Below are 16,406 nucleotides of genomic sequence, written 5' to 3' on the forward strand. Positions count from 1 at the left end.
GTTACTATATTCCTCTTTATAATGCCTTGATATGTTCACATCTGGATTATCGTGCTAAGTCTGGTCTCTTGGGGATGAGGAAGTGGTGGAGAAGATTCAGAGACAAGTGAACAAGACGGTGAGTGGTCTGTGGAATGTTTACTATGAAGATGGATTGAGGGTATGTGGATTGCAGAAGTGGATGATAGGAGAAAAAGAGGATATGATATGATTCAGCACTTGACTAGAGGGGCCAGAACAAGGGGTTATCCCTGGAAGTTGAATAAAGGTGTGGTTAGTAGGGATGTCATAACTAAATTTTTTGCTTGGAGAGTTCTAAATGACTGGAATGGGTTTGTTGTGTGTTGTGAGTGCTTGTTCTGTTAATGGTTCAATAGATTGTGTGGATAGTTTGGGTCTCCTGTGATGAGTCTTCAGACTCCATCGAGGTGCCCGTACAATGATAATAATTTTTTCCCTACAATGTTTATTAACTTCCCATGTTCAACACTGAGTTCTGATTACTTTATCTTTGTAGTCAACTTCACCACATGGGAACCATGTGGTGAAGTTGACCTCTGTTCCCACTTCCTTCTGATTTTGCCAAATGCTCTTTAAGGTGTGATTTAGTTTTTCAAATTCTTTTCATTTTTTTAAAAAATATTTCTACATCTAGTACATCTGAGATATGACTTCAACTCTTTTTAATGTAATGCTAATTTTTATCCTAGTCAAAACCAAATGATTATCTGTTACTATTTTGATGCTTTGTATATTACTGTATCCTGGAATGACCAAAGCCATCACTAAAAACATAATCTCAAACTTTTTTTTTTTTTTTTTTAATTTCTTGTGTGTTCTTTTCATGAGAATTATACACATCTTTATGTTTAACATAAAATTCTGAAGTCACTAAGGATTGGTCATTAATAATGACTTATCCATAATCTGAACAGAAATACATCACGTACTTAATTAAGCTGTTGAAGAAGGTTATTTAGGTCTAAGTTGCCATCACTACGTTTTGCAATCTGCTTCTTGTGACAGATTGTTTTAGTTTTGCCTGACCATCTATCATAAGAGGTTAGGCAGATGATTGATTTCTTATGAGTCATTCATCTGCCTGACTAATGAGACATTATTAGTGTAAGGCGTTTGTTCAACCACATTCCTGCATTGTGCTCAAGATCTTCGCATGGGTCTATTCTTGTCAATTTTATTACTATTATTATACATTTGTCCCCCCCCCCCCCAAAAAAGTTTCTCTATATGTTTATGATTCATTTCCTACTTTTCTGTTTAGGTCTAACCACCTTTAAAACCTTTTTTTAAGATCTCTAAAGATTTTTTTAAGATCTCTAAAGACTTGAAAATTCCATCTACTTTTTCCCAATGGAACGTGGTACCTACAACCAAATAAGTTGCAGTGTCCAATTTCCCATTACAAAATTTCACAACATTTTATTTGAAACTGTTTTGTACAAGAAGTTTATTTTTGTATTTAGTATCAAATATTCAGGGACATTACTCTAATATTGAGGAGGGCAGGTATTTTTTTTGGGAAAAAAAAAAAAAAAAAAAATAAGGTTACCTGCAAATTTCACTGATAAAGCCTTTGATCAGCTTCTACTACTAATGAAAGTTTCTCTAAATTTGTAAACCTCAAATTTACACTAGTCAACAGGTCACAGTTTCGAATCCTGCTATAGACATGGATATTTGTGACAGTCTTCAGGTGGGAGATGAACTTCATCGTACAGTGTGGGACCACTACCACCCAGTTTACTGGAGACCGAAGTGGCTTGAAATATCCCACGTTTGGTCTCTAGAGCTCTGTTTCCAAAATTATGTAAAAAATAAATAAATTAATAAAAGAGAAAAAACAATCTTAGCCCACTCACAGTGCAAATGTACTAGATGTTAACCAAATTTAATACATAATAATAGCAAAAAAAAAACACCTATGTTTGATTTTTGCCAATGCTGAGATGGAGTTCATTCTGGTAGCTGATTTTTTTCAATCTGCCCTGGGGTTTCTGACAAGAACAGCTGGAGCTGTTGTTTAATCATGTGACACCCCAGGAAGAATGAAATTCCATCAAGTTCTATCATCATTTTTCTATTGGTTTAAATCAAAAAGAATACAATCAGGTCAAATAAATCGTACACTGCTAGCCATATTCTCATTCATTCAGTATCCAGGTAGATAACTGGTAACAGTTTTGTCATCAGATCATGAGGTTTGGACATTAGTTCAGAAATCCCAGTTTGTGAAGTAAATTCCTTGAAAGGCTATAAACAGTCTCCTACCAGTTATCAGGCTTTATCCCTTAACCAACTCCCTCTTAGTTTTCTTATATTTATCAAATGAGAGCAAATTTGAAATTACATGTTAAAAGTAAGAATCTAAAAAAAAAATACACGAGTACTTACATCTTTTACATCCCATAAATCTGCACCATCATTAAATAACACTATAAATTTCATATTCCCCCTTCCAGGACCAAACCGAATTTTCTTAACCCATCCACGCTGGGTAGGAATACACCTAAAAATTAATTTAATAAAATTATAAAACATAAAGAAAGAGAAAAATCAAATGAAATCATAATGCAACTAGCTCAAATCAGTATTTAAAAGCACGCCTATTTCTGAAGAGAAATAGAATTTTTTCCCTAATCATTGAATTAGCAGAAGGAAAAATCCTTCTGCTAATTCAATATGTATATAAATTGCTAACCATAGAAAGGGAACTAGTCCATCATCCATTTTTGCAAACTTTATGAGAACAACCAGAAACTAAATAAGTTGATCTGTTGCAACTTTTTAATTTCTGAACTACTTCAATAATTTTCTAGAGCCTAACATCTTTATAATCCCTCAATCTCAAAATCTGTGGTATTGTTCAAATTTAATCAGCAATAAGAGATTTCAATAAAAAATGGATATGTAAAATCATCATAAACGGATACGTATGATGATTTTACAATTATCCAGTCTTGTTGGGAAGACAATTTGTTGATCAGATAACACCGTTTGATTAAACATCAACGTTAAGGTTACATGGTGCCATACCAGAAATCAGCTGACATACTAACTCATTCAAGGGCTGGTTAAAATGAGAGTTAGTTATTTGAAAGTTGGATAACTCAGGGATCACTGTGTTTGTAGGTACTGAATTCAAAATGTGTTATCAGCAAGTTAAAAAACATGCATGCTCTTCAGAAATCCATGAATCAGTAATAATAATAAATTTTAAAATATTGTCACTCCTTGATTTTAGGTAATTCTCAAGGAATGTAATGAATAAAATTTTAAAATGAATTATTTCAAAATGTCTGAAATGTCTTACATTGAGAAACACCATGTCTATTAGAGTTATCACTCATGCTCAGATGTTTTTAAATCATTTCTTAATTTATTATTATACGGACAACTCCATGGAATCCGAAGACTCAGTGTAGGAGACCCAATAATCCACACAATCTATCATACCTTTCCTTGAACCCATTAACTGACAAAGCACCCACAACTGACTCTGGCAACCCATTCCACTTATTCAAAACTCTCCAAGCAAAGAATTTAGTCCTCACACCCCCTACTGACCACACCTTTATTCAACTTCCAGAGATGACCCCTTGTTCTGGTCCCTCTAGCCAAATGCTGAAACATTTCCCTTGTATCCATCCTATAAAATCCTTTAAGCAACTTAAATGTTTCTATCATATCCCCTCTTTTTCTCATATCAACCAACTTCTGCAATCAACACACCTTCGATCCATCCTCATAGGGCACATTCCACAGGCCACTCATCTCTGAATTCTCTCTGCTGCTTCCACCTCTCCAACAAACCAAGGGGACCAGATTTGAGTACAGTAATCCAGATGTGGACATATCAAGGCCTTATAAAGAGAAATTACAACTTTCTTATCTCTACTTGTTAATGTGTTCTTCACTGGCCAAGTAATCTCATGTGCTACCTTAGCAATATGTCCTCTAAACTTTAACTCTCTGTCTACCACCAACCACTAAATCTCTAGCTTCGTCTATTTCCTGGAGTATAATGCCATCAATGTGATCGGCTTGTAATCTATTTATCACAAAGTGCATAACTTTACATTTTTCGACATTAAACTGACATCCATTATCTTTTGCACATACTGACAGCCTATTTAAATCGTCCTGCAAACTCTCCACATCACTCAGCAAACAACTGAATATTTCCTTTCAGGTTATTTCCTATATCATTTATGTACAAATTAAACAGCAATGGTCCCAGCACTCAACCTTGTGGAACCCCAATAGTCATCTTCTTTTGCCTCGATTCTGCCTCTCCACATACTACTTTTTGATATCTGTCCAGCAACCAACCTCTTATCCACTTAACCAGTGTCATATCCATCCCCATTTTCTAATTTGTATAAGTGTTCGATGTGGTATTCTGTCAAATGCCTTTGCAAAATCCAGAAAAATTATCTTGTAGCCATTTCCTTTATCCAACTTAGATGTTACTCTATTATACAAAGTTAGAACATTACTAAGGCATGACTGACCCTTCACAAAGCCATGTTGACCCTTATACAGTATCATATTTTTTTTTTTTTTTTTTATCTACCCATTCTTGAATTTCCTTTTTTACCAATTTTTCTAATACTTTTACCACCATGCCTGAAATACTGATTGGTCTATAATTTGCTACTGTAATCTTAGACCCTCACTTATGCAAAGGAATAATTTTGCCCTCTTTCCACTCCCCTGGAACTCTACCACAGCTGAGGCTTAAATTAAACAGCTTAGTCAAAGGCATTGCCAGTTCTCTTGCACATTCTTGTAAAACCTTAGCTGATATCACATCTAATCCAACAGCTGTACTTACATTGAGATTCTGCAGTATTGCAAGGACCTCAAATTTTTTCATATCTGTTCCCACATTAGTGAGCATATCCATTCTCCATTCAACAGGCTGTGGATTTGAACTACACCACAGGCATTGAATATGGAATAGGTATTGTTTCTGGGAAAATTCCCATGCTACTCCTCTTAAACACTATTATTATTACAGCTATTATAGTCTGTTTTTGTTTAGGATTGTCCCTTATTTTAAATACATTGGCTATTTTTACTCAAAAAAATTTATATATATATATATTTTAGGACATCATGGGTGAGTATTGAAGGCAATTATAGCAGAATAAAAGAGGAGGAAAATTTTTGTAAATACCTTGTTTTGATACTAGGATGTTTTCAAATTTCATGTTCCTGCTGAAGGTTGTTCATAACAAGGGAGAAGGGGGCGTGGGTTTGACGTGGGAAGAATAAATTGGAAACCCAGGTCTATTTTAATAATATATATATATATATATATAAATATATTATTGTGTTTAAGGGTGCTTTTTTGGGGGGAAGGGGAAGGGTTTACTTATGGGGAAAACTGGGGCAGGGGAGAACGTTAACAGGGTGCGAACCGTTTCGGTCGACTGACCATCATCGGAACAATTTTGGAATGAGTGTAGGGCTATGTCATGACTGCAAGTTGAATCTGCCAAATAAGGGCATTTGCTGTCGCTAAATGGCCAGAGGCATGGCCTGATTTGTAAGTTGTGGATCGTCTAACATTTGGAAATTAGGTAGGAAATGAAAACTCAATCAACGTCCACTGACCCTACCTAATTTCCGAATGTTGGACGATCCACAACTTACAAATCAAGCCATGCCTCCGGCCATTTGGCGACAACAAATGCCCTTATTTAGCAGATTCAACTTGCAGTCATGACATAGCCCTACACTCATTCTGAAAATGTTCCAATGATGGTCAGTAGACCAAAACGGCTCGCACCCCGTTAATGTTCTCCCCTGCCCCAGTTTTCCCATAAGTAAACCCTTCCCCCCCAAAGAAGCGCCCTTAAACACAATAATATATATATATATATATATATATATTATTAAAATAAACCCAGGTTTCCGATTTATTCTTTCCGCATCAACCCCCCCCCCCACGCTCCTTTCCCCTTGTTATAAACAACCTTCACAGGAACATGGAATTTGAAGAATCCTAGTATCAAAACAAGGTATGTACAAAATTTTTCCTCCTCTTTTATTCTGCTATAATTGCCTTCAATACTCACCCATAATGCCCTAAAATATATATATACATTTTTTTTGAGTAAAAATAGCCAATGTATTTAAAATAAGAGACACTCCTAAACAAAAACAGGCTATAATAGTCGTAATAATAATAATAATAATAATAATAATTGAATATGGATGTTTGTTAATATCTTTAGACCACTAGTTTAGTTAATCTTTCCTCTCCCATTCTGTTTAAGTGGCTATATAACTTGAGATTAGTTCTGATAACACATTCCTGAATGCTAACAATGTCAAGTTCTTTTCGAAAATCCTCATTTTTAATATGGTACTGCCATTGATGTCATCTGTTCAGTCACTAAATCTTTCTCAGGACTCTCATATCTGTGGTTCTCCTGTCTTTGATCAAGAGTTTTATTTCTAATCTCAGATCCATAAGTTAGAATTGGTTTCAACACTGTCTTGTATACAGCTACTTTAGTGTTATGACTAATTGCTCTCTTATTCCATAAAAAATTATTTAAACTGACTTCCTACCATACCAGCTTTGCTAATTCTGCTGTCTATTACCAAAATTTAATTTGTCATTTTCACTAAAAATTGTGCTTAAATAGCTGAAATGTTTTACTTGTTCTACAAGTTCTCCATTTAGGATGCAGTTGATGTTTTCAATGTTTCTGTCTAATGCTGATTTTCATGCTGATTACATAGTAAAGATCTGAGATTAACATCTCCAATTTTGATATCAGGTTTAATACTGCTTTCCTTCATGATGTGATCCATATAGGTGATGAATAACAGTGGAGATAATGTACACCCTTTTTGCATGCCTGACTCAACATCAAACCATCGCTCTGTACCTCCATCAGTTCTAATTACTGATTTCCAATTGAAATACATATATCAAGCAATACATAGCCTGTATGTCCCATTTACACTATACAATTGGAGTGTTTTGAAACGCTTTCCTCTTGGCACCTTACATTATGTCTTTTTTAGATCTACAAAACTTAAATACAAATCCTTGTTATATGCTCATGATTTCTCAACTTTGTCTTAAAGTGAAAATCTGATTTGACAACCTCTGTTTGGCTTGAACCCAGCTTGTTCCTCTCCTCCACAATTTTTCTTAGCTGTTTCTCAAGAATACTGGCATAAATCTTACCAGACACACTGAGTAGAAAAATTCCTCTGTAATTCTCACATTTAACTTTATTCCATTGTTTATAGATGGGTACTATGAGCACTCTACTCCAATCATCTGGAACTCTACCCTCTGACCAGGCTTTCAGAATTATAGCTACTGTAAAACTTTTATACCTCTATATTTTTAGCATTTGTGGTTGAATATCATTCTACTCCAGCAGCCTTTCCACATTTCAGGTTTGTAATAGCTTTGTTCTACTTCAAATACAGATATGTATTCCAGATGGCATACCTGATGAGTGCTTTCTACCACTCTGCAGCATGGTGGTAGAAAGCACTCAACAGGTATTGCTTGTTTCATTCAGTAATCTTTCAAATTAATTACTACATAAATCAAGAATATTTTTATCCTCAGTTTTCATGTCTCTTTATCATCTCTAGTTCCTTTCACAGTAAACTTTCCTCCATTTCTGAGATTTTTCAATAGCCTCCAGAATATTTTACCACCTTCCTGATATTTATTTTCTATGTTCTTATCAGAGTCTTCTTTGTTTAGCTAGTTTTACACAGTGCTTCACACGCTTACATTTTTCTCTGTATTCCCTAAGAGCACAAGCTGACTTACTTACTTGCCAGGAAGTTTTGATATGCTTTCTTCTTTTCCTTCACTGTCTCTTTAACTTCCTGAGTCCACCATGGATTTCTGATTTTTCTATAATTGCAGACGAGGCATGTGGTGAGGTAATCTGCAAGTATAGAAAAATCAGAACTCCACATGCCTCTCTGGCTGAATGAATCAAAGTTTTCTTCAGGGTTTGCTACTGAATCTACAAGGTTCACATCACATATGAACTCATAGAGTTTATATCTGATAGCAGTTCTACTTTGATTCATTGCAAAACTTTCTTACATACCCTTCTTTTCAAATATGAAGTTCAATTTTATCCTACTCAATGCTAAATGGTGATCACTTCTTATTTCAAATTTTCTGTATATTCGTGTTCTGAAGCAGTGAGAAAACATCACTGTTGACAATGAGACTTATTATTCCTTGCTTCTTCTCTCCATGTGAATTTCTGCATATTTTTATGTGGGAACATGGAGTTAGTAATAACTAGTCCATGTTCTGAGCAGATGTCTAGCAAGTACTTACTATTATTATTAGCTTTGCTCTTTTCTCCAAATTTTTCCAAAACATTCTTATATGTCTGGTAATCATTTCCTATTCTGCTGTTTGGATCTCCAACAAAGAACAACTTTTCCTTCGTTGTGTCAGCTGCCTTTCCTCTAATGCCTCAAAATATTCCTCCACTTTTTTCCTTATTAGAAGCTTCTGTGGGACCATAAGCACAAATATGTCTCATTGTCCAGTCAGTTCCCCATTTTGATATTAGTCCACATTACTGTACTTGATATTGCCTCCCATTTAAGAAACTTATCCTCATATTTAGTGTTTAATATTAGACCCACATCTTCTTTTCCCTGAATATAATATAACATCTTTTATTTGTTGCTTAGAAAGAGCTCACCTGTTTTCGTCTTCTTTATTTTGGTAACACCAATTATGCTGATCTAGTACTCATCCAATTCTTCTGCTAGTTCCATTTCTTTTCCACTGATTCTTCTTCTTATGTTTATGGTGCCAATCTTGATCTCTGCTGATGTTGAGTTGGGGCTTCTAATGAGTGAAGGAGGCTTTCTTTCCATGGAAAATCTAGAAACTTTGAGCTAGCAATATAAACATGCAAGCTCTGAAATCATGTTAGTTAGACTCTGGTGTTGCAATTTTTGCTCTTTGTATGTGGTATTACTTCTCTCATTTATTTGCTTGCAAAAAGTTTAATTCAATTTCACTATAAATTACTACATACACCAATCTTCCCATTTCCCCATTTGAAATACCTGCATTGGCTATGAATTATCTTATAGTCTACAACAATGTTCAGTAAGGATTAATGTGATATGACATGAGATAACTTATGGTTGTCAGCATGTTAAATACATTTTCACTGACATATAATCATCAAGTAATTCAATGAAAAGGAAAACCTTGAAATATATTAAATATCATACACTAACTTGGAAACTTTGTTCTTTAGATTCCAAACATTCAAGTTGCCATCAACATCTCCCAGCACAAGGATATCACCTTTCCATGCAATGCAAGTGGTACTACCCATTCCTGCCTAAACAAGATTCAAATAATAGACTTAATAATAATGAATGATTAAAAATGAACTTTATTTGCTTACACTTAGATAAAGGATTAAACAAGAATATACTTTCTTGGCAAGTTTAACTGAAATTCACCTGTTTCACTGTTTTTCGTAAATCATTCATGACACACTTTTATGTGTCATGAATGATTTACGAAAAACAGTGAAATTTTATTGTTCTTGAACTAACTATATATATTTTTTAAAATGCTATGAAACATATATCAAATAAATAATAATAACCTAGGCATTTCTAACCTCATTTTTATAAAAAAAAAAGCATAACCATTCCTATCTCTATTGTTTAATATACTTTCTCTAACAGTCAGAGATTATTTAGGATATTGTGGGTAGGAGAGTTCAGGGAAACTGAGAAGGATCCTCCTAACTCATCTTCCTGGGATGCTGTTAAAAAAAAGGTCCTTCACTATATTCGAATCCCTGGTCTATCTGAACAAAAGGAAGGTACTACAGAGGTGCTATTATTATAAGACAATTTTCCTCTTTCAGAATTTCATTTATACTTGAATGATATGGAAATGATCCAGACTACCACTATTCCATGAATACTACAGTAATCAAATACAATGAATTTTTCTAAGAAATAAAGATAATAAGATGAACAGACATTTGAGAAAAATCATAGGGCCATTTTTTATGAAAATGCAGTAAAAAAAAATTCCTGTCAGTTATTCTGAGATGTTTACCATAAGAAAAGAAGAGAAAGCAAAAAGCATGCCATTCTGAAATTAATGTGAGCTTAACCTTAATATCCTTCATAGTAATTACAATTCATAATTATAATTTACAATAATTTTGCAACTCATCAGCCATCCTCTCAGGAGTTGTAAGACTTGCCATAGATGGTCCATACTGTTTATCACAATGCACTTCATACTATGCTGCACTCAGCACATTCAGGCAGTGCATGCCATTCATTTGCCTCTCTCACTCTCTCTACATGAAAAAACTTTATCACTTGCTCAAATTCTCTTACACAATACTCAGAAATTACATCTTATTCGATGCCTCTTTTTGTCCACTCCATGAATAACCTTTTCTGAATATAATCATAAAAACTCAAACTAGTTATAGCATTTATATTGCATCATCCTATTTTCTCCTATCAAGAAGACTGTGCAGAAGGTAATCCTTCAATCTGTTATCATAGCCAAAGCATTGCAGAGACTTGAGGAAAGAACCTCAGATAGGAGAGGAAACCTAGACTTTTGTCTCATTGATGAGAGTGAGCTCATGACAGACCACACACACACAGCCAGTGATGATATACAATGCCTAATAAATGGTGCACTATATAACATTACATTTCAAAGGACAATGTGGTAGGTAAGATGCAGGACAGACAGGTTACAAGTTACAGGATTGTAAATGCACCACACACACACACACACAGCCGAGAGTGCATTAGGATGTCAAGGTGGCTATGGAGATGAGCCCTTTCAATATGATCCTCTACAATCTCTGTTACAATTACTGGTTGTGTTCATGAGAACAACAGCAATCCCTGTTGTTCTCTTTGGCACGAGCACATCGAGAAAGTGGCTCCCAGGGCTCCATTTCAAATCAACAAGTTTGCTGCCTCTGTAACCAAGCAGTGAGATTTCTTTGAAGTTGAAGCCAATTTTTTCACAGTTTATCCAGACAGAATAGGGGTCAAAACAAACTGCTCATCAAAATGAGTTTGGTATCATTACCCATGAAGCAGCATCCTGTAGAGGCAGTGTGAGACAAACCACCAAGACTGTGAAGTAGTTAAAACAATCACTGTTGCAATGCTGTAGTGTTTGTTTACTGAGTGCTACCCGATGATCCTGCTAGTAGTAAGAATAAATAGACATCGTTTATATTCAGAAATGTGTCAGCAAAGCTAACTGAAGGTGATATGATCACATAAACAAAATGGTAGAGGGAAAGGTTAGCAAAACTGGCATTTGATGCCAGACAGTGAAAATATCCTAAGAAACCAAAATACAATAGCGAATAAATTAATCTAAACACTCATTTTAAAGAAAATTTTTAATTTTGCAAAAAACAAGTATAAAAATTAAACTAACCTTACGTAATAATTCATATGCACCCTCTGTTCCTAATAAGTTCATTAATTCGCATAGGAATGGACTCTACCAATATAGAACACATTTTTCTTATTTCAGCACCTCGAAACCATACCTTTATAATGGATTGTATTAAGTTATTCTTTGTTTCACAAATTAATTTTCCACAAATTTTCTATTAGGTTAATGTCAGGAGAGTTACCTGGCCACTGAAGCAATTGGATGTTGAGATTTTTGAGGAACTCTTTCACTTATTCTGAAGTGTGGCATGGAGCCTGCTGGAAGATGAGCTTTTCGTCTTTCTAGATCTGTGGCATCATTCTTTTCTCCAATATTCCATCATACTATCAACAGGCACAAGTGATCCTGGACTGTCATGAATATAACAACCCCAGAACATCTTTTTAGCTGAGTCTTTAGGAGCTTGTTGAAGGTGGACAGGAGAAGTCGTCTAGGTCACTGATTTGCAAATACAGGGTACTTGCTCTCCTAGGACAAAGAAATGGCTCTCTAAGAATATGATCTTCTTTCGCTTTCCAATACACTCCACATCTTCCACTTTCCAATACACTTATTTTTTGTGCACTGGAGCCTCTTTTTTCTGCATAGCCTTCATCAACAGCTGTTTCTTTTTTTGGCTCGTAGGCTGTCCTACCTGTTTCCAATAATCTTCGATGGATTGTAATGTCAAACATTAATCCCACTAGCTGCCAAGTCTCAATTTAAGTCTACAGCAGACAATCTTGGATTCATTTTGCTTTTTGTAACTAGTAACTTGACTAAGTGTATTTTCCTTCTTCGCTCACATTTCCTTTTCTGTCAGGAGAAAGCTGTTTCCCTAAAGCTCTATAAAATCGCATTAACTGTACCCAAACCAACACCACACTCATCGGCAATTTGTCTTTCAGTCATGGATGTGCGCTGAGAAAGAGTACATATTTTTGAACGCTTTCTTGGAGATGTATCAAACTTATAGCTACACTATTAAAAACACACAACACTATTAATAAACATCATAGAGGCAGTTAAAACACATGGCACTCAACTAAAATAGTGAACTAAAACCAAAATTGAAAATAGTAAACTGAAACCAAAACCAAACACTGGACAAAAATTCAGCTTGCTGAGATTAATTTCTTCGCAACTGTATAATAAAATCTGACAAGTTATCAGTTAAAATATTTTAAATTAATAAATGTCTCAGAAAACACCGGCATAAGTATAGCAAAATCATTAACTTAAAAATCAACACCATATTTATACACAGATTTCTGAATTGATGGAAATGCAGAAATACATATACTATAAATTAACTTACATCAGGTGGAATAGTAGACCCATCTTTCAGTACATTTCCCTCAACAGAAAAATGATACAATTGGCCATTAGTGTCAGTAAACACAAAGTGTTCTTTTGAATAAATCAGAGATTTTGGTGACCTAAAAATGAAATGGAGTGATTATACTCACAAATTTGTTTATCTCTAAACTTACAAGATAAAATATCTAAAATGGATTTTCACTATTTGTATAATAAGATGAGATGTCCAGAGAAATCATGGTAGTTCTATTTTTACTTTGATAATAAATCTTACATTTCAATATGTTATAAATTTTTATCGTTTATTCTGTTTTCATAAAAGTGCTATTTTAGAAGCTAATAAAAGGAAAAATGTTTAATGCTGAACTTAAATTTAAGGCTAAAATTAAAGCAACATTCAATGTCACCAAGAATCAATTAATAAAAACATTTGAATACATGCTTTTTTTTTTTCATTTCTCTTGCAATATCTTTCATGAGAAAAACAAGTAAAGAGAATATTATCACCCCTACAACAGGTATGTCTGGCTGTGAGTACATTTTTAATAATAAAAATTAAATTCATCAAACTAAACATTCATAAATAAAGATTTTAAACAATTTGATATAAAAACAAGACTCCCATTATAGCATTTTCTTTTTTAAAGAAAGCTTTTTATAATGCATGTACATCATACAACACAACTAGTTTTATAAAACATATGTATTATATGTACAAATTACATTAAGGAAGGAAAAGAAAAGTTAACATTTAAAAACAGGATGTAAACATGCAAATCTAAATACTGTTTGAGATGATCCATTTTGTAGAAAGTGTCACATTGACATTCTCAGGAATCTTAACCCATAAATTACACATTTTTTGCATTCATTTAGATTTGTCCTTTTTTTTTAAAATCAAAATGTTTACTGATGGCTTTGGCTATTCATGCATTTTGTTGCTAACATTCCTGTAAAAACCAATGCATGAATATACATAAAATAGCAGCCAAGAGAGCTACACCAATTTCTAAAAAAATAATTTATAGGCAAGACTGCTGTGGGATTAATAAAGAAGCATACAGTAGGATGAATTATTTAAGAATAACTATTATTAACAGAATTCTTTAGTATTATTTCCTTATTATATATGCTGCTATAATACAAAGGTCAAGCTGAATTAAAAATAAGTGAGTAGGAAATGCACTTCAAGTGATAGACCATATAAATATAGGTTAACCAGACTGATGTTTTGCTGAATGAGTGGACAGCATTAATGCTAACTGACCTATACATTGGGTTGCAATCAGTGTATAGGTCAGTTATCAGTGTAAAAATCAGTGCAATCAGTGTAAAAATTTGTGCGCCCCTTGTTCTTCTTCTTTACTTTTTTATTTAAAAAAACAAATAAAATTTTGAAATATATTAAGCCACAAACTCGTTCAGTAACCTAACAAAAATGAGTCTATTCGGCAGTTATAGATTATTTGGAATTATTGTTTCAACTCCCCTATAATGAAAGTTTGAAAATAAATACGCAATCGTATGGTAAAACAACTAGACAATCAGATGTTCGTAAAACTGTCATCAGCGGGTTGTTCCACTGGACATTAGCTCTATGTTCGTCAGTACACTGATGTATAACAGTTGTTTGTGTTTAAAATTTAAAAACTGTATATTCAGGAAATTTTATTTTTATAATTGTAAAAGTATTTTTACCCGTGAAACATGAAAAGACAGTGAAATTTATGTTGGAGGTTTAATGGATTTTTTACAACACTCAAAAAGAATTAAAATAGAATTTAATACTTCCTATAGTTCGTCCTAGTCACTAGGACATCTACGGGGATTACAAAAACAATTAATGTAACAAGCACACAAAAACTTACAATACTAAGCCCAACCACGTGGGTGACACTAAAGTCCTAGCTAGGTGGAGCACCCACTAAGGGCGGTAGTAGGTGGCCTGGAATGTAAGGTGGGACCTCTGGTGATGAGTGTTTCCCAAATCTTCGGAAGCTTAATGCAACCGTATTTGTTAAGATTTGGTTGGTTTCTGAGAGCTGCTGCTGCTGCTTCTAAGAAAAGTCTCTCTTTCTTGAATTTGCTGTGGTGGAGCATGGTGGGTTTCTTCCATGATACTCTGTCGGGTGGTGTCCAAAACATGGTCAGCCAAGCCTGAATGGGCATAGTTGTGTTTAACGATGTACGACTTGTGTTCCTCCAGGCGGATGGATGCTGATCTGCCTGTCTGTCCAAAGTACGCAAGCTTACAGGAACAGGGTACTTTGTAAACTCCAGGCAGAGAGAGAGGAGGGAGCTGATCTTTCGTAGAACGGATAAGGGTAGCAAGTTTGCAGTAGGGCTTATATGCTGTGTGTAGGTTATACTTTTTTAGTATCTTGGCTATTTTTTCCGAAGTGCCTCGGATGTAGGGTATGGTGATGGCATTTTTAAAATCTTGTCGACGAGAGGGACGGGGAATGGGGGAGGAATTGATTATTTTTTTTATACTGTGATCGCTGTAGCCATTGGAGAGGAAAGTTCTGTGTATGTGGTTAAGCTCAGTAGTGAGGGCGGTTCCACTGGAACAAAGATTGTGGGCTCCCTTGGTAAGGGTTTTAATGATGCCATATTGTTGTGAGGGATGGTGGTGGTGGGAGAGTTTGTGAATGTATCTGCCTGTGTGTGTGTAGGTTTTCTGTATACAGTGAAGGCAAGTGTATCATTAGGCAGGCGCGTGACTAAAGTGTCTAGGAAGGGTAAACAATTGTTCTTTTCCTTTTCCATAGTAAACTGGATTCTTGGATGTAGGCTATTGAGAGGACCAAGGAAGGAGTCTAACGTGTCTGGACCATGAGGCCAAATAGAGAACACATCATCTACATATCTTAGCCAGATAGAAGGTTTGAGTGGGGCTGAGTCTATGGCTCGTTTTTCGAAATCTTCCATATAGAAATTGGCAAGGGGGTGAGAGGGGGGAACCCATGGCGGTTCCCTCTATCTGCTTGTAGATTTTGTTATTCCAAGAGAAATACCCAGAGTTGGCAAAGGAAAAGAGATCTACCGTCGGAGGTAGCCAACAACATCAGACTCGACGTAGCCAACATCCTCGCTCACTCTTCGCCTCCAAAAAGTAACTTATCTTATGCCCTTTTTTCATCTTTAGATACACATCAAATATTCAACTTTTAATCTGTCTTCAAAACCACATGGAAAGACTTTAGTAAGAAAAGAAGAAAAATATCAAGAAGGTGAAAAAATGTACTACAGCTCATTTAAAAGCTTAGAAATGGGAATCAGAACAAAAAATAGAATAAAAGGAATCAGGACATTAAAACTGAAGATAAAGATATTTCTAGATGTCAGGAGTAATGATTTTAAGATGCTAATACATGAAACCAGAAGTGACAATGTAACAATGGTAGAAAATATTCAAGAGGAATGCAATTAGGATTATAATCAATACTTGAGGCAGTAAAAGCCATCAAAAGCCAAATAGAGGTTGATCAGATTTTTAATTTAAGGCAAATAACTCAAAACTCATGGGAAAAAATCATGGATATGTATTTCAAGTTTTGTAGATCTGGAAAAGGCTTATGAC

General features: G+C 34.8%; 1 protein-coding gene across 1 annotated transcript in view; it reads right to left on the reverse strand.

The window, feature by feature from the left end:
* The window catches only part of LOC150110628 (WD repeat-containing protein 11-like), a 355,935-nt gene that overhangs the window by 143,215 nt on the left and 196,314 nt on the right, over window positions 1-16,406 (reverse strand). The window contains exons 15-17 of the mRNA XM_090399950.1: window positions 12,822-12,942; window positions 9,292-9,398; window positions 2,413-2,527 (exon numbers count right to left, since the gene is read on the reverse strand). Of these exons, the coding sequence (XP_090256076.1) occupies window positions 2,413-2,527; window positions 9,292-9,398; window positions 12,822-12,942 (343 nt within the window). The remainder of the gene's footprint in view (window positions 1-2,412; window positions 2,528-9,291; window positions 9,399-12,821; window positions 12,943-16,406) is intronic.

The sequence above is a fragment of the Typopeltis vanoorti genome, chromosome 1 (genome assembly GCF_054136105.1).
Source record: "Typopeltis vanoorti isolate ZY-2024b chromosome 1, IOZ_Tvanoo_1.0, whole genome shotgun sequence".
Taxonomy (NCBI): Eukaryota; Metazoa; Arthropoda; class Arachnida; order Uropygi; family Thelyphonidae; genus Typopeltis; species Typopeltis vanoorti.